The 19,449-nt window shown below is 39.8% G+C and overlaps 9 protein-coding genes across 9 annotated transcripts; 7 read left to right on the plus strand and 2 right to left on the minus strand.

Moving 5' to 3' along the window:
• The first annotated feature begins 300 nt into the window (after positions 1-300).
• Positions 301-2,535, plus strand: BATDEDRAFT_36502 (uncharacterized protein). The gene is made up of 5 exons (XM_006675823.1): positions 301-342; positions 441-543; positions 1,320-1,829; positions 1,920-2,365; positions 2,454-2,535. The coding sequence occupies exons 2-5, from the start codon at positions 458-460 to the stop codon at positions 2,489-2,491; spliced, it is 1,080 nt and encodes a 359-aa protein (XP_006675886.1). The 5' UTR covers positions 301-342; positions 441-457; the 3' UTR covers positions 2,492-2,535.
• A 294-nt stretch (positions 2,536-2,829) lies between these two features.
• Positions 2,830-3,942, plus strand: BATDEDRAFT_36503 (uncharacterized protein). The gene is made up of 3 exons (XM_006675824.1): positions 2,830-2,864; positions 3,014-3,100; positions 3,262-3,942. The coding sequence occupies exons 1-3, from the start codon at positions 2,841-2,843 to the stop codon at positions 3,922-3,924; spliced, it is 774 nt and encodes a 257-aa protein (XP_006675887.1). The 5' UTR covers positions 2,830-2,840; the 3' UTR covers positions 3,925-3,942.
• An 85-nt stretch (positions 3,943-4,027) lies between these two features.
• Positions 4,028-5,215, plus strand: BATDEDRAFT_84977 (uncharacterized protein; the record flags this gene model as incomplete). The annotated part of the gene is made up of 5 exons (XM_006676033.1): positions 4,028-4,280; positions 4,381-4,472; positions 4,556-4,724; positions 4,784-4,933; positions 5,072-5,215. Exons 1-5 carry the CDS (start codon positions 4,044-4,046, stop codon positions 5,213-5,215), a joined length of 792 nt encoding a protein of 263 aa, XP_006676096.1. The 5' UTR covers positions 4,028-4,043.
• Positions 5,180-6,890, minus strand: BATDEDRAFT_34185 (uncharacterized protein; the record flags this gene model as incomplete). Its single annotated transcript, XM_006675717.1, has 5 exons — positions 5,180-5,631; positions 5,731-5,823; positions 5,909-6,025; positions 6,119-6,583; positions 6,738-6,890. 5 exons carry the CDS (start codon positions 6,888-6,890, stop codon positions 5,299-5,301), a joined length of 1,161 nt encoding a protein of 386 aa, XP_006675780.1. The 3' UTR covers positions 5,180-5,298.
• A 338-nt stretch (positions 6,891-7,228) lies between these two features.
• On the plus strand, positions 7,229-7,471 carry BATDEDRAFT_7706 (uncharacterized protein; the record flags this gene model as incomplete). Its single annotated transcript, XM_006674883.1, has 1 exon — positions 7,229-7,471. A coding segment is annotated over one exon (243 nt), but the record flags the coding sequence as incomplete, so codon positions are not given.
• Positions 7,472-8,162: 691 nt separating this feature from the next.
• On the plus strand, positions 8,163-10,087 carry BATDEDRAFT_84979 (uncharacterized protein; the record flags this gene model as incomplete). The annotated part of the gene is made up of 4 exons (XM_006676034.1): positions 8,163-8,237; positions 8,421-8,541; positions 8,685-8,742; positions 8,824-10,087. 4 exons carry the CDS (start codon positions 8,163-8,165, stop codon positions 10,031-10,033), a joined length of 1,464 nt encoding a protein of 487 aa, XP_006676097.1. The 3' UTR covers positions 10,034-10,087.
• Positions 10,088-10,800: 713 nt separating this feature from the next.
• On the plus strand, positions 10,801-15,621 carry BATDEDRAFT_22123 (uncharacterized protein; the record flags this gene model as incomplete). The annotated part of the gene is made up of 11 exons (XM_006675413.1): positions 10,801-11,509; positions 11,612-12,657; positions 12,734-12,905; positions 13,019-13,197; positions 13,274-13,387; positions 13,475-13,546; positions 13,641-13,722; positions 13,832-14,013; positions 14,120-14,566; positions 14,669-14,759; positions 14,846-15,621. The coding sequence occupies 11 exons, from the start codon at positions 10,801-10,803 to the stop codon at positions 15,619-15,621; spliced, it is 3,870 nt and encodes a 1,289-aa protein (XP_006675476.1).
• A 598-nt stretch (positions 15,622-16,219) lies between these two features.
• BATDEDRAFT_22124 (uncharacterized protein) lies at positions 16,220-18,098 on the plus strand (the record flags this gene model as incomplete). The annotated part of the gene is made up of 2 exons (XM_006675414.1): positions 16,220-17,244; positions 17,405-18,098. The coding sequence occupies 2 exons, from the start codon at positions 16,220-16,222 to the stop codon at positions 18,096-18,098; spliced, it is 1,719 nt and encodes a 572-aa protein (XP_006675477.1).
• A 247-nt stretch (positions 18,099-18,345) lies between these two features.
• On the minus strand, positions 18,346-18,660 carry BATDEDRAFT_8067 (uncharacterized protein; the record flags this gene model as incomplete). The annotated part of the gene is made up of 1 exon (XM_006674905.1): positions 18,346-18,660. A coding segment is annotated over one exon (315 nt), but the record flags the coding sequence as incomplete, so codon positions are not given.
• Positions 18,661-19,449: the final 789 nt, after the last annotated feature.

Here is a 19,449-nt window from a genome sequence, read left to right on the forward strand (position 1 = left end):
AATAAAACAGTATCTGACCCTTATGTTTCAACAAATTGGTTACTATACCGTTTATGTCCAAGAGTAGATGAAGTTGCTTAGAGTAAATTATTGGCTAGAAACCATAGCTGTCAATTGAATGCTTGGGCCATAATTTCATGGTAACAGAACACATCTGGGCTGTGTAGTAAGGCTTGTAGATTGGACTCGTAGACTAATCTCGCGTAGCACTTGTTCACGATTTCTATAAATTAAGCCTGTGACCCACATGCTCGGTGCTCATCAACTTTTAGTTTTCAATTAGCAATACTTTGATGCGTTGGCTACCTCAAATAACTGCACTAATCTTGCTTGCTGCTCAAGGTACTACCAAATTTTTAATGGCTGTTATTTGGTTTACGTCAGTATCCTTGATATTCAAGCCATACTAAAGTGCTTTTATCCATTTAAAATATCCTCAGCTTTGTCCACATCCAGCATGTGCAATGACAACCTTTTTTGCGTGACTGGAACTAAAGATACAAGGGATAATATTATGATTACCGTGCACAGCTCTGCTCTCGGGTGAGTCGTTTAAGTTGTAGTGTTTGGACTGCATTGTGTTATAGACTAGAGAATTTAGTCAAGCTACCTCGATTCAAGAGCTTATCTTGATTCGCATTAATTAAGTGTCGTAATTCATTCTTGTGCCCCAGCAGCACTGACAGCTTAATTTACCGCTGTACTCACGTAAAGTGCAACGCTTTTCTGTTTATCCTGTAACCACTGCCACTTTTGTCTAGAGTAAGCAGTGGTTAAATATCCATTGCGCTTTTCTACTACAAATTAACTGCTTGAATTGATATTTTCAATTCTTCAACATATAACATCCATCATATGATTCTCACAAACAATAGTTTTGAGACTATCCTCATTTGGCGTAACCATACATTGTACAATCACCAGATTTATCCACTGCAATCCAGATATTGAATTCGACTGTTGTCGAGCAGCTCTACAGATTTCTGTATTCTGAATCTCGGATACATTCGCGTTCTAGTCCAAGAGAACAAAGATTGTAGTATGAGTAGTATAGGTTGCTGTTTTCATGCCAGTCATCATGAAAAGTACCAGTCAAGTTTGCCGAGAAAGTCAAATGACAATACTATCCAGTAAATTGGCAATAGTCATGCCATGAGGCTGGCTGTTTATCATATACCAATACCTCTTAGTATTTCATTTCACGTGAATATGGGAGTAAAATAATAGCTGTTCACTCAGCAGTTTGCTACCCACAGCCCACTTTATGTTTAGATTATATCTTTTACCAAAGCACTAACCGTATCAGTTTGTTTCTATAGATGGGTTGGTTTTGGTATCGGATCTGGCATGGCCGACTCGAGTATATATTTGGGATGGAAAAACACGACGGGCGGAGTAATTCTTTCTTCCCGCCAGTCTTCAGGATATGCTGTTCCTCGTGTGAGTACTGAGAACATTGTCACGCTTGTGGCTACTCCTGCCAACATTATTGCACCATCATGGGCCAGAATCACATTTACCTTTGTGCGACCTGCAGTCTCCAGCATCAAGAGTATCACATCGGGCTCTACCTATATCTATGCCATGTCAGACGTGCCTCCAGCAAATCTTGATAGTCCAGAAACCACTATAAGAATTCACAATCGCCGAGGTGTTATTCGAGGGTTGGATCTTACCACTGAATTTGGGTCTAACAATACCTCTGCTATACCAACCGGCCATACGGATCAGCCCGTTCTCCAGCTTCCCAACGGTGTGTCATACGACTACATCCTGCGTGTTCATGGAATCATGATGGTGGTTGCATGGTCGATTTCTCCTGCAATTGGGTAAGTGTACGGTTTAAGAAGGTTGGCAATCAATGAATGTTTACCTTGATCTTTTTAATACTAATCAACTGCTTTGTCTTTTAATTACAGTATTTTTGTAGCGAGATATCTAAAAATTACGCTTGGCGCAAAGTGGTTCCATTTGCATATATTCTTCATGTTTGTTGTAACAGGTATTCTTACTATTGCAAGCATCGTGGTTGTATATATCTACAAAACATCAGCCCATTTTTCATCCTACCATGAGGTGATTGGTCTCACAGTTGGTGTAGGCATGCTTGTCCAGTTTTTCCTTGGATTTTTATCAAATGCTACATTCAATCCTAAACGATCGCGCATTCCACTTCAAGACCGAGTTCACTGGTGGTTTGGTCGCATCCTGGCTCTTCTTGCCATCGTCAATGTCTTTTTTGGTATGAATCTTTACGATTCTCTTGGATTCCCTATTTCAGTTGGATATAAGATTGGGTTTGGTATTTTGATTGCCGTTATTGTCATTTGTTTCATAGCCGCACAATGCTTGATAGGCCAAAAACGTAAGTATTTTTCAATCATTAAAACAATGGTTTGATGACCCATAACGCTGACTAATACTATTTATTTTATACATTGATACAACTCTAGATCATGACGAGTCTACAGATACGCTTTTCCATTCTTGATTTGTCTTGAAATTCAAAATATAAAAATGATGATATTTGAACTCGAGTTTATTTCGTTTATATTAGAGTTTGTAGTGTTGGGGTTGGTTGTCAAGTATAGTATATCCAAGATCTAGATTTACGGGATGTGGAGTAGCTGCAGATTTTCAAGGTTGTCTAGATAGTTGAAAGCCTTTTGAATCTCAGGTAAAGATAGTTTGTAGTCTATGCAAAACCATACTTGATACACTAGCAACCAGTCGGTAGTTAGCTTGGTTTACTTTTTAATTTTCATACTGGTTTAATTGTCAAGATACCTCATTTTCATCTACTCACAATATCTAGACTATAATTGAAGAGTTCTGCAGGCATGATTCAGGTGACTTCGATTCAGGTAAATGCATTCATCTGCACTGTTCATGAGCAGTCAAGTATTTCAGCTGGGTTGAATATACCAACTGTTTACTGCAACTGATACTTGAATATGCTATTTGGAATACTACCATGGAATACTCTTTGCTGACCCAATATTTTCTACACAAGTTTACGGTTGGCAAGGTTGATGCAGGCATAGCAGTTTTACTTTCACCGGACCACCATCTAATAGAGTTTCCTGCAAACTTGTTGCCAGTAAGTGAAGCAATTTATGTATTGCAAGTCTCGCACAAAGTTGTGCATGAATATATTCTAGATGCATTTTATATCTTCATTCTTTCAAGACTCCAGCACAGTATGGATCTTGAAACCACCTGCAAATACATGGTGTCTGATTGCTAGTATATCTGGTGTAGGATGGACTTTCTACAGGCTCAATAGTCAACGTGACCGTTGAACGCAACCAAGAGGAGGAGCAGCGCCAAAAGGAGGAGTTTGCGGCTCTCCAAGAGGATATACTGAGCACGTATTCCCAATCACCACAAGCCCCGGTCATTAGTGTCAAGGCAGTGACTCAAACGTCTGTTATTATCAAATGGGATCCGCTTGTTCTGTATGCCGCTACATTCCGTGGACTAGATGTTTATCGTAAAGGACAGAAACTCAATCTTCCTGCCAATGCCTTGTCTACCTCTGCCAAGCTATCGGGGTTAGATGTTGCTCAAGAGTATGATATCTGGATTGTGTTAAGAACATCAGCTGGCTCGTTCACATCCAACAAATTGCAGGTCAAGACTCACTCTATGGATAATCTAACTGGCTTAAACCCATCATTTGGATCACTTTCAAAGGACTCTGATGTAGATACACTTATTGAATTGCTGGATCGTATTGGAGCAAAGTATACGGATGATCTGACTTCAGACAACACCCATTTGGTGTGCACAGTGCCAAAAGGACCAAAATACGAAAGAGCATTGGAGTTGAATATTCCAATTGTGACTCCCGAGTTCCTCAAGGCATGCGAGTTGCAGCAAAAGGTGATGCCAGCACATACATTTTATTTGGCAAAGCAATAAAATACAATTTGGTTTGACATCCAAGTTTGTAAATGACCAGAAATTGTGAAACTGCAAATCTGGGAATATTGGACTAGACTGGTTTTCATACATATTTTACACACTGCTGGATTGCGATCATGTCGCTAGAAGCCCTACTCAACTGGCCTGCGCCAGACCGACCTCTTCCATCTGGGCAAACAGCAGACGCAAGCTCGCTTTGTCGGACTTTTCTCATCACCGATACACTAGAACGTAGTGCATCGTTTCTACTCTGCCAGTTTGTTAACCGACACTTGCATCTGCCAAACTGGGCAGTCCGACTGGTTTGCATTTCTCAACATCCATCACACTACAATGCTGTTCACAAAAAACTGGCAAGTGTACAGCACTTTATGGTAGCTGGTTTAATCTACATACCAGCATTTTGACTGAACCTATACCAATTCTTATTTGGAATGTTGATATATTAAAAAGGGATTGCATCTGTCCATGTACAAGAATACATACGAGAGTATCGATTTATTTTCCAATTTAAATGCACTGGTACAAGTTGATCATAATCCAACGTAAGTATGATGTTCCAACTCGATTGATGACTGTATTTTGTTATTGATTGTAACCGTACTACTGATTGGGATGAACAATCTAGGACAAATACCGATCCAGTTCACATACTGTTGAATCAAATCATATCGACTGTGGGTAGCGACAAGAAACCGTGTATAGTCATTGACGATGTATCTATGCTTCTCTATGCTGGATTGAGTATTGAGCAACTTGTGAAGCTTGTAATGGCTTTGAATGGATATGTGATCGAGGTACGAATAACCATTAGACATTAACATGCCATGTGATTGACTAATTCGCTTGTGTGTAGAAATCGGGATGTCTAGTTATGCTTGTTCATGACGACAACCCAGATGATGAAGAACAGGTTTCCCTTAATTCATTGCTGGTACGACTTGCTGATGCTTTAATTCACGTACAGACACTCGAGAGCGGATTCACTGAAGATATTCATGGCCAGGTTGGTATTTATGCATCTATACATTGGTGGCTCCAGTCAGAATGTACATTATTACCACATGTTTGCATTTTCAAGCTACAGACATTTGTTTATTGACTACTTTAAAAATATTATTTGGATATATTCATATCTTGATAGCTGACAGTAAAGCTCGGTCCACAGTCACTATGGGAACCACCTGGTGAAGTTGCTCAATCTCGTGTCATCCGTCCTGGATCGATACTATTTCGAATCAACGATTCTTCTGTAGAATGGTTTGCCAAAGGAACTACAGTGATGTGATGTGTGCCATGCAATTGGTATTGCATGTTCATTTTACTCTAAAATTGACCCAAATTAAATTTGTCGTACTATATACAAATTATTTATACTGGAGGAAGAACTTGATCCATCAATGTTGCACTCAAAAGCTCATCATTTACTATTCGCTCGCCGCTATGATGACCTCGCTTTAAAAACATGCGATGTCGAAACACACGAAATAAAACAGATTGAATATGATCAGGTGTTACAAATGTGGATGATGCCAAAACAGCACGTAGTTTGGATGCAAGAACGAGATTAGTGTACGCATTAGTTGAGGTGGTGGATGTGATGATTGGGTTGCACCTTGATGCTAAAACAAGTGCGCGAAGGTACTCGTATACGTCTGGTGATATTGTTACGCTGGCAATGTGTTCTCTAAGCAAATCGAATTGCTATTTTGATTGCATTAGAATGGTGGTTTAGAAGCAAGAAAAGTGAGATGAGATTGAAATAAAGCATTTGGCCAATAGTATAAAATGATATCAACTTACGGAAAGATCAACAGGGGGTATACGATGTATGTGGGGGAAAACAAAGTCGATGTTTTCGGTAGTAAGTCGAGCTGACATGTAGCAAAAGTCGAGCTATTACAAACCATATGAATTGTCATGACAAAGCTCGATTAAGACCAAAGCAGTGAAACTTGATTCAAGCAATCGTGTGCTTTACCTGTTCTTTTAAAATAGAGACTACACCATCAATTTCAGAGCATACGAAAACAACAAGAGACTCTGGCATTCTATGTATTGTAAGTGCGTTAAAGTCGATTTTTCCATTGGCCAAAAACTAAAGTTTATCAATGTAAAAAAACGCAACACAAAGAGCTTGCCAGTTGATAAGTGACAAATATTAGATTACTGACAAGACAAGACTACTTACAGTTCCAAATAGATCGCTGACAGTATGTCGATAGGCACCAGAAAATCTCACAACAACAATGGAACGGAGCAGCTGTCTAGAGGTTGATTCATTGAGCAAACCAATGGGCGAAGTAATGGAATCAAATCTGTCACGACTCATGGTGGATCGTGATAGTGACAAATTGGAAGTTGGAGATATGGTCTCGTTCAAATCCAACTGGCGAGGCAGTTTTTGGTCTAATGATTGGTCGCGCGCTTCCAAGAATGACTTGTGAGAGTTGGATAGTGATCGTGGTCTGTAGTCAGTAACAAGAGTAGATGAAGCAGTCACAGAGTGCGATACAGGTGCATGCATGTGAGCAGTATTTGGAGTAGACAGCATAAGACCACTTGCAGCCTCGAGTCGTTGTAAAATTTCTTCTGGTTTGGTGGAGCTAGACACATCCAATAGTAATGGCGAGGCAGACAAGACTCGTTTGATTATCTAGACAGTAGCATTATTGAATCCATTCAAATATCGTGTTAAATTATTCAAAGGTCAGCAGTTGATCCTCAATGTATTGACTAGAGCAAGCTGATATTGAGCCAAGTGTATAACGGCTTTAAACTCCCAAGGTATTGAACCAAGTCGACTCTACCTCCAAAAAGCCATTGGTGCCTCGAATCAAGTCTTTTTCAGGCATAGTCACAAGCACAGCATGCTTTCGAACAGTCCAGCATGATAGAATAACGTTAAAACACTCTTGTAATTCTGGAAACTGGTCTAGTTGGCGCAAGTAGTCATGCAGCATGACTTTCAATGAGAGCAAATGTTTGGACGAATTGAAAGACAACACTGTTTATCACGTGATCAAAATTGAAGGATTGTGTCATTCCGCATGTCAACCCTGACAAATCATGCGTTTATTGTGCATCGTGTGGGTAAGCCAAACAAGCAAAATGGCTGACGCTCACCAGCATCAAATGCAAGCCAGCCAGTTTGTTTCGCTGTTTTTGTATCAATATAAAACCTGCCAATTCCCACTTGGAAAAGCCTCTTTCCCGTATTACAGCAAACGATCGTCATAACTCTCAACTCCGTTAATATCCCTTTATTCTACTCCAACACTTGTCTAGTAACTATCCAGATATGCAACTTATTGTCAAAACCCTCACTGGAAAAACCATCTCTCTTCAAGTTGAACCCACCGACACCATTGATGTCATCAAGAGCAAAATCCAGTCTCTTGAAGGCATTCCTGTCGATGAACAAATACTCTTTTTAGGAGAAACTCCACTAGAAAGCGGTGTCCCATTAGCTCAATACGGACTTGTAAATACCAACCTCAACGATTGCAGAGAAATCGCTCTTGTTACACATATGCGTGGCGGCAATCTGCTCCATTCCCAAGCCAGGGTGCTTTCTACAATAGCTTCTGGGTCACAATCAAATGTAGTGCCGCAAACAGCCCTCTCTGCTGCTCTTTCTGAAACCCTGGCTCCCATACGTACTGCAAAGAAAACTAGATGCAATATGACTGGCTGCACTGACAAAATTATCAAGATTGTCGGTGAATGCAGGTAACAATAACTAGACTTGCCAATATTATGCATCATCGGCCATTGAATTTATCCTGAACCCTAACTTTCAACTTGTACTCATTTGATTTTAGATATTGCACTAGAGGGTTTTGTGGTAAACACCGACTCCCTGAGTCGCATGAATGCTCGAATTTGCATACTGTTCGCCAGGCATCCCATGACCGTCTGGTTGGTCGTTTGATTGGCGAAAAGTGTGTTGCCTCTAAAGTCTAACGGTAGCTCTTTTTTTCAACAGCAGTTTGTCTATTTCTTTTTTTTCAAGTTTTTATAAAGTTGTGTTCCATAATTGTTTGTTTCATTGGGCTGTCTGGCTGTGTAAATGGCTATGAATGCTGAGTATCAAAGTTTAGTCCTGCATAATAAGCTATTGGCTTTTAGGCGAATTTCAAGCTTTAAGGATGGATTTGGTCAATCAAAATCCGACCTTAAATTGGGGTTCGTTGGCTTTGTTGGTATTTTTCAACTAGTTTATATTGCTCTGCATGAGCGACACTACTATTCTGAAAGTGGTTGTTCTTGGTGATAGCGGGGTTGGAAAAACTGCACTCAGAAACCAGGCAAGTCTACTCATGTGCTTGCAGTGATGCATCAACATCAGCAGTATTACGACAAATGAAACTCTTTGAACAAGTTTCCAGAATAATAGACAACTGTTCAAGTCTCTAGCTGCCTTGCATCAGTGCAATGACTAACACTATCTTGCTAATTACCAACTTACAACAATTTGGCCATTAATTCAGTTTATTCATCGCCAATTTGTGCAAAGCTACAAGGCAACTATTGGTGCTGATTTTGTAACCAAGAGTGTGCATGTTGAAAGTCTTTCCAAGACCGTTTCGCTACAAATATGGGATACCGCTGGTGGGTCATGTCTATGAATGCATACTATGCTGCGCTTGGATACTGCGATGGCCTGCTTGATCATGCAGTTTTTCCATTCCAATGGCCATTTGTGTTACTTGGCATGCCATCATGTTGTTTTAAAACTAATTTCTTGTTGATAGGCCAAGAACGTTTTCATAGTCTTGGGGTTGCATTTTTTCGAGGTGCAGACGCTTGCATGTGAGTTGATGATTACACTTTAAAATATCCATCAAGATTTGCATTCACTCAACCAATTCTGTTTCAACATCTATGGTTTAGACTGGTATATGATACAACAAACACATCAAGTCTAGATCATTTGGAAACATGGATGCGAGACTTTTTACGACAGGCAGGCATATCCAATCCAGCAGAATTTCCATTTATTGTGGTTGGTAACAAGATTGACTTGACTGCAGATCGTACAGTGACTGCAGAAAAAGCAGCCATAAAGGCACAAGAGCTACGACAAATATGCAATGAAATTGCTAGATATGAAACGGACGGATCACTCTCTGATAGTGGGTTTTTGTCTAGTACTCCTGTACAATCCAAACCATCGCCTCTTCAACTCAGAGAAACTCGGGCCATGGGGCCTCGTCGGATGTTTGGACTACCTCCACCTCGCGAACCTGCACCATTAAGGGGAGATGTCACAAAGGCACTGCCAGTGTTTATGGCCGAAGAATTTGAAGGATCGTACAAACCTCTGACTGCTTCAAGGCAATCTACTACTCCAGTCACTAGTTCTTTGCAATCGCAGGCAGATTATTTACCTGCAGACCGTACACAAGATTCACAGTATAAGCATCACAGACTAACAAACATATCAAGCATGACTGTCGAGTCCTGCACATCTTTTCATACCGCTCTTTCAGATTTTGACACTTCTGCTCCGAGCCAATTGCAAGAGTTGACAACGGCAGCTGAAAGCAATGCTAGAAATTCTTTTACAACCAATACTTCACCACGCATATCAATGGTTAAACGATCCAACTCTACTGGATCGTCTCATAAGCATGGAAGAAGTAGAAGCTTTGGTATTTGGGGAATTGGTACACACTTGTGGCAGAAGCTGAACCCTCACCAAGATCAGCATTTACCACGTGAAAAAACGACTCGAACGAATACCGCCGGGAACAGTGTTAGTATGTCAGATATAGAGCTTTCTTTGACCACCGTGGCAGAAACAAGAGATTCTCGGCCGCAAACTGAGAGTTGCGTTGATAATACAGAGTCAAGTGAACATGCAGATTTAAACCTCCATGATCTTGCGCATAATACATCAGATACACATATCAAGCAAGCACCATTGGTACCATTTCCGTATTTTGAAGTGAGTGCAAAGTCGGGAACTCATGTGAGCGACCCCTTTATATATATTGCAACGCATACGCTTCATCCACGACTCGATTTTGAATTGGATACAGATTCAATTGTTCTTGATTGGCGGCAACCATCAAGGGTTCGACGTGGATGCAATTGCTAACTATCGAGATGTCGATGAATATAATCTTGAAATAAACTGTACTTATTACTGCCTGAATGTCTTGCATCTTGATACTGTTTTCTTGAACTAGAACGGATCTGAGATTCTAGGATACGGACAGTTTAAAATTTGGACCATCAGAACAACTAAGCCAATACCTGGACTGTAATGGATGAATCTGGTGATTGTGCAATATATGATTGTGTCGAAATAAAGGGAACAATCCCAATTCAATCCAATTTAAAGCTACAAGTCTCTTGAATGGCGTTGTTTAAGAAGCCCTGAAATATCAAAGCATTACAGCTCCCTTGATCAATTTCTGTACATCATATGATGTGCAAATCAACTTAGTGTTCATTTGATTCTAGACAACATACCATTTTACAAGCTACAAATTTACTGATTAAATCTGGTTTATCAACTGTGACAAACAATATTGTGTGTAAAGCTTATTACACAGTTTCATGCTCTTGAGCCAGTTAAGATTACAATAAATATAGATTTGTATGACGTACGATTCCAATACACAAAATTGAAACTGTTGATTGCAGTAGAAAAGACTAGTCAGTTATTGTAGATTCCAAAACCGTTTACTGCAAGATAAGTTTCGTTTTACGTGAATACGGTTTGAATATTGCAGAGTTCAAGCAAACCAGTTCAGCCCAACCTTGTGTTTAGATCGACATTCAAGTACAATTGACTCCACGAGTAGGGTGGGTAACACAACTCAAAAGTATCGTATTCATACTTTTACCAAACAACTTGCAATGGATGGTTTAGTCAAAAAGCTTCCGTCTGATTCATTATCGACTGCAACCTTTTCCGACACTGTCGAGCCAAACTGTCATGTATCTGCACAAGCATCATCCCATTACCCATTGCAGCAGTCATCCCTACCAGCACCCACTACTCCACAGATTACAAATCAGTCATTAGCATCTTCAACCACGAAACCTCACGCTGCAGCTTCCTCGATGTCAAAGGCTCCGACCAGTCTTGTAAAAGCCAGCAATGAGAGTCCTGTATGGGCTGAGAGAGACCAGTCACTTTCATCAGCTCAGTTGAAGCAACTTCGACAAGCATTCAAAGCAAAATTTTCAGAAACTACTCAACAGATGTATGCTGGGAGCAGCTCTGCATCGCAGAGCTCTCAATCCATGCTCACCCAATCGGGTGTTCCAGGCTCAGAGTCTGCTATACTATTGGCTCGCTCAACACAATCGGATCGCAAACAGTCTGGCTTGAAAGTCATTCAACAACAACAGTTTGAATATGAAGAACTTGAACAGAATCCCGACTGGGTTTATGATAAACTGGTTTCAATGGGTTTTAATGCAGGTTTGGCTGCTCATGCAGTTCAAGGTGCAATAGCAACGCTTGCTAGAAACGATGATCACACCAACTTGCTACGGTGTGCACTTTACATTGCATTTTTGAACAGTCTTGAGGACCCTAGTGAGCCACGCAGTGTTCAATGTAAAATATGATTCTTGACCATACTATGCAGTTTGACATATCTGAATGTATAGATTTGACTCTAATATTATCTCGTGTTATTTCATTACATAATTAAACTAGTTCAATTTCGTTCTGCACTGTCAAAATCACAACCCATGCATCGCAGCTTGAAGCCACAAAAAAGCATACTGCGGAATCATTTGAGTTTGGACGACTCCAATCGTGGAAAAAATATGCTTCGTAAAAACTGGTTTGATAAAGCAATCGGATCACTTGGACTCGGCCCGTCTATTGGAAAAAAAGACAAGAATGCCAACGGATTTGGATCTTTGTTTACCAAAACAGTATCTCCAACAAGTGCTTCTACAAATGCAGATCAACCAGTCGATACAACATTGACTCCTATCTCACCTCATAATAATAACACCACTTTTGGCACAATCAACAATGGCAAACCAGTAGAAAACAATGGACCTGATTCTATAACACCTGTACCAGAAAACGCTGCTTCATCTACAGCAACTCCAGAATTATCTGATTCAGCGCACTTGCAGCGTTGTGTTCGTTTCAAGTTTCCAGATGTTGCAATCCCTCCAGAGCGTCTCATCAAACCCACAAACGAGAAACTATTTGAAGATCATATGCAAGAAGTTGATATTGACGATCAAGCAGATATTATTGATCTCAATAAAGAAAATACACTTTCCAAGACTGTCGCTGCTGCTGAAACTGCCATGTATCGAAACAACTCAAAATCAAATACTCATCGCGAAAAACAATCATTCATCTTAAAAAAGCCTAACGAGTTTACACCAACTGAACTACATCAATATTACATGCAGTTGTTGGCTCATGACGATCGCAAACACGTTCCTGCCCTAATTAATATTCTTCGTGAATCCGTTGAAACAAATACATTTCCCAAGTCTATCAATCTCTCTGGAATCTCAATCACTGTTGCACATGCTAAAGCATTTGTTGAATTGCTTACAATTGATTTTGGATTGCAAAGTTTGAATTTAAACAACTGTAATCTGGATGATGAAACACTCAAAATGCTGCTGCAATCAATTCTTGGATCGACTACTCTTTCTTGGCTTTCACTTTCAAACAATCCTAAAGTAACATTCCAGGGTGTCAAATACATTGCTGTTTTCTTGAAAAAGGTAATTCTAAACTTTGAGTTTGAACAAACTGCACTACTGCAGAAAACTGTTTTTATGACTAATCACTATTTTCTAGTCACCATCTATTCGGTATTTAAACATATCAGGCATTTTCTTGGAAAATCAAGGCGCTTCATATATTAATCATGCATTATCAGCTGATGGTGAAAAAGGATTTCGACAGTCATGTTTGGAAGTATTGTACATGGACAACACAAATCTCAAATCTGCACATCTTGAAATCATGAGTACGTAACACATGATTGTATATTACTTGAATTGTGCTTGGGTTTGCTTTGGTGTGCATTTGTTGATACTGACTGATATAAATGCATGCTATAATCTGGGAATACATCTTTAGTTCAAGGGATTTGTCGATCAAAGCTGACTCACTTGTGTATTCGACGAAATGCGCTTTCTCCAGCCGCCGGGAAACATATTGCACGCATTTTGGAATATAAAGAGGATTCAACTGGTTTACAGAATTCAAGTCGTGGTTTGGCTCTTAAATTTTTAAACCTCCAGGATAATGATATTGGAGTAGGTTTGCATCTAATTTATGTTGGTGCTCATGCTGATTGCTAACTGATTTATTTGTGGTGTTAAAATCTGATAGAGCGGTGTGGTGGATATTGCTCACGCACTAGCACTAAACCGTCAACTTGTCCGGCTCAATTTCCAATCAATTCATATGGATGCCGCAGGTTTTATTGCAGTCATCAATGCAATGGTATGTACTGGTTCTTTTATGCAGGTTGGTGTGAACGTGGCGATATTTGACAGCAGCTAACTAATACCTTTTTGGTCAATTTAATAGAATATCAACTCAACTCTTCGAACTCTTGATGTTGGAAACAACTATTTGTTTTCATCGACTAATTCTACTGTAGTAAGAGTTTGATTTGTAATCTTGTTTAAAGATAGCTACTATACTGCTTTATACTTAATCTGACACGGTATTGTTGTTTTTGACTATATCATAGATTGAAGGACTTAAGCAAATGTTGCTTGTAAATAATACTATCTCTGGATTATTGCTATCCAATACAAATATGCAAACAAGTGGTACGTATTTGCTGAATATGATTTGAAAAATATTTTAGACATTTTACTGTTATTGTCAGTAGCTATCTGGTGGTTAACATTCCAATACTTGTTGCTATTTGTACTGTAGATATAATATCACTCTCTGAAGTTTTGCCGCTATCAAAAAGTATTCAAAAGTTGGATTTATCACATAATAACTTTCAAGCAGCTGGGCTTATGGCACTTGCTGCCGTCATGAATTCAAATGCTCGAATCACACATATTGCGCTTTCGCCTCTAAAGCCTATCAAGGAAAATGAAGCTACGGAGGTATGTCTGTCGTGGGAAAATTGGGTTGATATAGCACTAGACTGGCTGTTCCCTAATCTAACTTTTGATTGATTCCTGTAAATGCATGTTTTTCAATTTTGGTTAGACGGATATACATGTATCCAATGCTCTGGATAATATGAGTAAGATTTTGAATCGAAATGCAAATACACAATCACTGGAAACTTTGGATACTCGTTTAGCTTGTGCCATACCATCTGAAGAAGGCATACCATCTACTGGTGTTGAGGGTGATGACAGTGATTCTGATACGCCAATGAAAAGCTCACTCAGTCGACGCGACAGTCTATTAGTTCAGCTGAATCAATTTAAAAGCCGTCGATCAATGGAATCGGTTAAAGAAGGTGCACAAAATACATCCATGTCAAGTAGATCAATGTTAAAAGACGCAGCTGGCTCATCGTTGGAAGTTGAGAAACGACTTTCAACTGCTGAAGCCACTGCTACTGTTTTGACTGAGATGCTAGACTTGATGCATATGCAAATGCAATCTGGTGTGCAACCTTCAAAAAGCCAGCGTGAGCTTCTCAAGGTAAAACAATATTTGGGTATTTGACAAGTTTTGATAGGTTGGCATAATTAAGCTATTCCGTTGTTTTTTGACATGATAATTGGATTTTTGTATGACCAATAGCAACTACGAGATGAGTCTTTGTGTTTTCAAAACAGGCTGCAGCACACCATTGATGAGATTGATGGCAATGTTGAAAACGAGCATCTTATGGGTGAGTGATATGTTATTGCACCATCTGATATTGCTACACTAGTTTTGATTACTGACTAATTTCGTACTATTTGAACTGTGAATTAGCAAAGACGTATGAGATCAGTGACCATATTGATCAGACTTTTCAACGGTATGATGAGGTTGCTCGAGTCGCTGTAAATCCTGAATCCAAGGCGTTGGCATCCGTGACTATTCCAAATCAACACGCACATATATTAGCGCCTGTATCTGGCTCAGCTCCGGCTTCTCCTCCAAAAGCTTCTTTTTCAACACCTGGTACTGAGGATACATCGTCAATATTGAATGAGTCTACCAGTGTGATATTGGATGCTGGCATGGATTCGACACAATCTGGATTACACAATGCATCCCCTACAAGTGAAGTGTTTAAACAAATAGACCAGCAGTTTTTGCTCACAAACAAACCACCATCTTCTAACTTGTCAGACAATCCCAAACAACAAACTATCTTGCCCATCACAGTAGGACACGTGCTGAACTCATCTGCTAGAGATGCAACTGATCCAAACTCGGCTGAGCAACAAAAATTACCCGATGCATCAGGATCTCAATATACAGCAAGTAGTCCTACTTTGAAGTCAAACTTTCCGCCGCGCGGTGCATCCCTTGCTATTGGTGGTATCATTGGGAACACGCCTGATTCTCACTCTATTGGACAACTGCTCCAACCCCCACTTCCCATATCACCTGTTTTTCCTACTACATCGTTATCTGACATGAATACTGATTCAAAAAATGTCAGTCCGCACATGGTAACATCTGCTCCCAGTTTACCCGATACTTTAGTGACGGGGTCGACCACCACAATTTCAACAGAGAATTTTGTATCCGACAAATAGAGCATCAATTAAAAAATTGTGACTGAATAGCCTTTGTTTATTTTTACAGCTTGTGATAAAAGGTATGAAAACGGAGAGAAAATAAATAAAAATGAAAACGTGAGCAACCATCTCTTTCACTCTTGGTGATGTTCTTTCGAGAATATCGGTATATTGTTTTAAATGGTATGAGCATCTATTGGTCGTGTCTTCCGTACCACAGCGACAATCTAGTTTTATTGATTCAATACAGGACAGCGTTCCTTATTTGGTTTTGTTGACACAATGCTTCAGTGTTCCACTTGCAGTCTACACTAACCTAAACCAATCGTGTAATTTTAGAGAGTGAATAACGCTGCCACAGCAGCTTGCTTGACACTGCTAGAATGTGTATTGAACATGGCGAAATTGAGTGAATATTGCAGATGTGATTGGAATAAATCAATAACAAACGATCGAGTTCGATCAACTGATGCTGATTTGCAGTTGGCACACTAATCAAAGTAACCGCCAGATAAAAAGTATGCATGAAGGTGTTATCACGACAGCTAATCTCTTGAACCTCATTCGACTCTCACCATGGTTAGTGAGGAAAAGAATTTATCAGTACACAGGTTTAATGACTCAATATATGCATGGTGAGCTGGATCTACCTCTCAGTCGTACCATGCTTTCTGCTATAGCCTGCGACTGTTTCAAAAACAATTACACAGATTTGGTTCAAACTGATATCCTCCCATTTTGTCTGTTATACACTTGGGAGTTCTTGTTTGTTCACACGGAAGACATGGAACGTATTGTATTGAAAAAGTACTGTCATCCTGTTGCCCAACACCGACTTACTAGTATGGATTTGACCCTTTTACTCCAACCCGACACTCAGATATTCCCAGAAGGCTACATCGCGCATCTCTGTCATCAGCAGATGGGTAAAACAATGATTGTTCCTGAACTAAAGCCAGTATTGCATGATCTTCTTCAAAGATTATGGAAGCTTTACGGCACATCAGAATACAAGCGTATTGCACCAAGTGAGGTTGGGGAGTCGAGTGATTTTGTGGATTACGCTCAGTTTCAAATTGTAGAGCTTGCTGCTTATTTGGGTGATATGGATATCCTCTGCGCACATTTCAACTATACTCCATTGGATTGGCGGATTCATTTGTATGATGCGGCAGGATTGTTGGGGCAGATCAAGGTGTTGGAGTTTTTGGCTACCAAAATGAACCAGCTTGAAATGGAAGTATCGTTTGGTGGAGCACTCCTTGGCGGATACTTGGATGATCTCAAGCATATGGCTTTGGTTAAAAATCTCGAGCAAAATCAACGGTCTATATTTGAGTTTGTGAATGTAAACCAAGTAGCATGTGCGTTGGTGTTGAACAAAACGGATGCAATCTGGGCTTGCCTTTATGACGGATACGTTCCCAAGATAAGTCCAAACGAATCTAAATTCACTCGAGGAAAATGGTGGAATTTGGCAGCTTTCAAGGATATTGCCAACATGTCTGCTAAAGCTTACAACTTGGATCTGTTAAAGTTTTGTACACACCACAACATTGGGGATAAACTCGACAAAAATGCATTTGCTGATACGTCTGCTCGTAAACAAGCCCATATTGCCAACTGGCTATTTAAGGAAATGTGAGTTTAGCTTTTGCTTGTATCAGATGTAATCTACACGGTTTTGTTAGATTGTAGATGCATCACGTTTACTTTGTGAAACCATACATTCTACAAAATTCAGGCAAGGTTTGACTTGTAGATCATATGCTAATCTAACCCTACTGGATCTTGTTTAAAGGGCGGATGGGATGCTAGGCACGCAAAAACAGATTCAAGAACTATGCTACAGCTATCAAAAAAGCATTGCAATGGAGCTTCAACATGAAGCATGTCAACTTGGAAATCTTGAATCATTCTTTAAACTCAAGCAGCAAGTTTGTGCATTCAATTCGAACGGTATTCTGAATCCTTGGAGCGCATTTATTCTTGACACTGCAATGGCTCTTGGTCATATTCAAATTATTGATGCGATTCTTGATGATTGTAACGCATCAGCCAATGATATGTCACGGATGGTTTGCACGGCACTACGATGTGGTCATGTTTTTCTTGCTGACTACTTTATAAAACGAACTGGAGCTAAACTAAACAAGAACATGATTGTGGCGATTGCAGAAGGATGTTGCTTGGAATCTGTCAAGTTTTTAGCCGCTGCCACTGGGCCGATTGTATCCCCCAAAGCATTGGAGATTGCATGCAGACAAGAAAGCATTACGCTTGTCGAGTACTTTGTCTTGGAATGTAAGATTCGTGTTACTGATGCGGCCTGTTTTTTAGCAGTCAAGCATGACTGTTTATACGTTGTACAGTTTCTGTTTAATCATGATCGGATAGGCGAGTTTAACTGGAAAAGTTTATGGGCCGAGGCAGATTCAATGAAACATGTTCGTATTGCACAATGGCTCAAGAGAGTGTTTGATCAACGTGAATAATCAACATTCTCGATCAATGTAAACGTTGGTCTTGTTTAAATGTATACCTTTGTTATATGCATAGAATGTGTAGAACATTTTTCGAGTTTTGAATATCAACCGCAGTGCCATGTATACCAGACACTCGTTAAATTGCCAAACCGAAAATAAACTGTTTTTTTCATATTTAACCATGACTACAACTCATTAGATCCAGCCAAATCAAAACAGTCTTTTTTTAAATGTGGTGGTCAATATCCTGTGGTATTTATTCCTTTCCAGTCCATAGACGTTTGGCAAGGGCAGTTAATCCCACATCAGTAGTATTGATCAAATAGCATCCATACATGGTGAGGGCAGTGAACAAACGCAAACTCCACATAGCCAACGAGTGGGCCGTGCTGAAACGATGTTTTGGGAAATAGTCGATAACCATAGACTCAAACCCAAAGTAGCAGTGCATGGGAATGGCAAATCCAAGAAGGAAATCTACAGCGGGAATACTTCCAAAGAACACGGCGCTGCCAAACAGGGGGAGAGATATGACAGAAAGAGAGCGCTCAAACGTCCAGTGGTAAGATCCAGCAGCCTTGGATTTCTGTTCAACCCCGACTCCTAATTGTATACGTTGGTAAATATAAATGATTAAAATCAGATAAGCTAAAAATGGGTATTGAAGATTTAAAACATACCAGAAGCAGCTAAACGCAGTTTAAACCAAAGCATCATTTATACAGCATATGTTTATCAGCGATTTGGTTAAATAAATTTAGACATGGAATATATCTCAAGCCATAAATCAGGCTAGGCTTGATTAAACCTTCAAATCCAGCCAGATCTGTTATAGCATTGTAGAAATAACCAGAGACTTGAATGCCAAGAAAATAAAAATACCTGAACGAGCTGCAGATGTGAGCTGGAAACGAAGAGCAGTGGCTATGACCAAATAAAATAGAGTCTGTAAGCTTCATTTTAAGTGTACTTTGGTTCATCAAGGAGTCTACTTGGCATTTTTCCGACTACGACATGGCGCATCCGAAAGCAAATTGTCGAACCCGATGACCATTTATTTCACAAGGATAACCTACCAGTTTTGAACGAAGCAACAGGAACGGCATACACTGAGCGAGCCAGTGGGGAGAATCCAGTAGAGGCAGTCAGTGGCCTGTATAGAGCCGAAACAAAAGATCTCATGATAGTCATTGTATATAGCTGCAGAGTTCAAGAATATATCGATGACAGTCGATAAAGATGCAATACATCATGTTCAATGATATCAGGTTGTTAGGCAGTTGTTGGATGAAATATGAATTCAAGTTACAAGTATAAGCCATCAATACACCAAGACTATGCCAATCTGCCATCGTCTAAA

Source organism: Batrachochytrium dendrobatidis, assembly GCF_000203795.2.
Source record: "Batrachochytrium dendrobatidis JAM81 unplaced genomic scaffold BATDEscaffold_1, whole genome shotgun sequence".
Taxonomy (NCBI): Eukaryota; Fungi; Chytridiomycota; class Chytridiomycetes; order Rhizophydiales; genus Batrachochytrium; species Batrachochytrium dendrobatidis.

Bases quoted from the DNA above. Each gene is read 5' to 3' on its own strand.
- BATDEDRAFT_36502 (XM_006675823.1), top strand. From the start codon at position 458: ATGTGCAATGACAACCTTTTTTGCGTGACTGGAACTAAAGATACAAGG. The intron at 1,830-1,919 runs GTAAGTGTACGG...TTTTAATTACAG, and splicing joins TCGATTTCTCCTGCAATTGG to TATTTTTGTAGCGAGATATC. The intron at 2,366-2,453 runs GTAAGTATTTTT...ATACAACTCTAG, and splicing joins ATGCTTGATAGGCCAAAAAC to ATCATGACGAGTCTACAGAT.
- BATDEDRAFT_36503 (XM_006675824.1), top strand. From the start codon at position 2,841: ATGATTCAGGTGACTTCGATTCAG. The intron at 2,865-3,013 runs GTAAATGCATTC...TTTCTACACAAG, and splicing joins TTCAGGTGACTTCGATTCAG to TTTACGGTTGGCAAGGTTGA. The intron at 3,101-3,261 runs GTAAGTGAAGCA...TATCTGGTGTAG, and splicing joins TTCCTGCAAACTTGTTGCCA to GATGGACTTTCTACAGGCTC.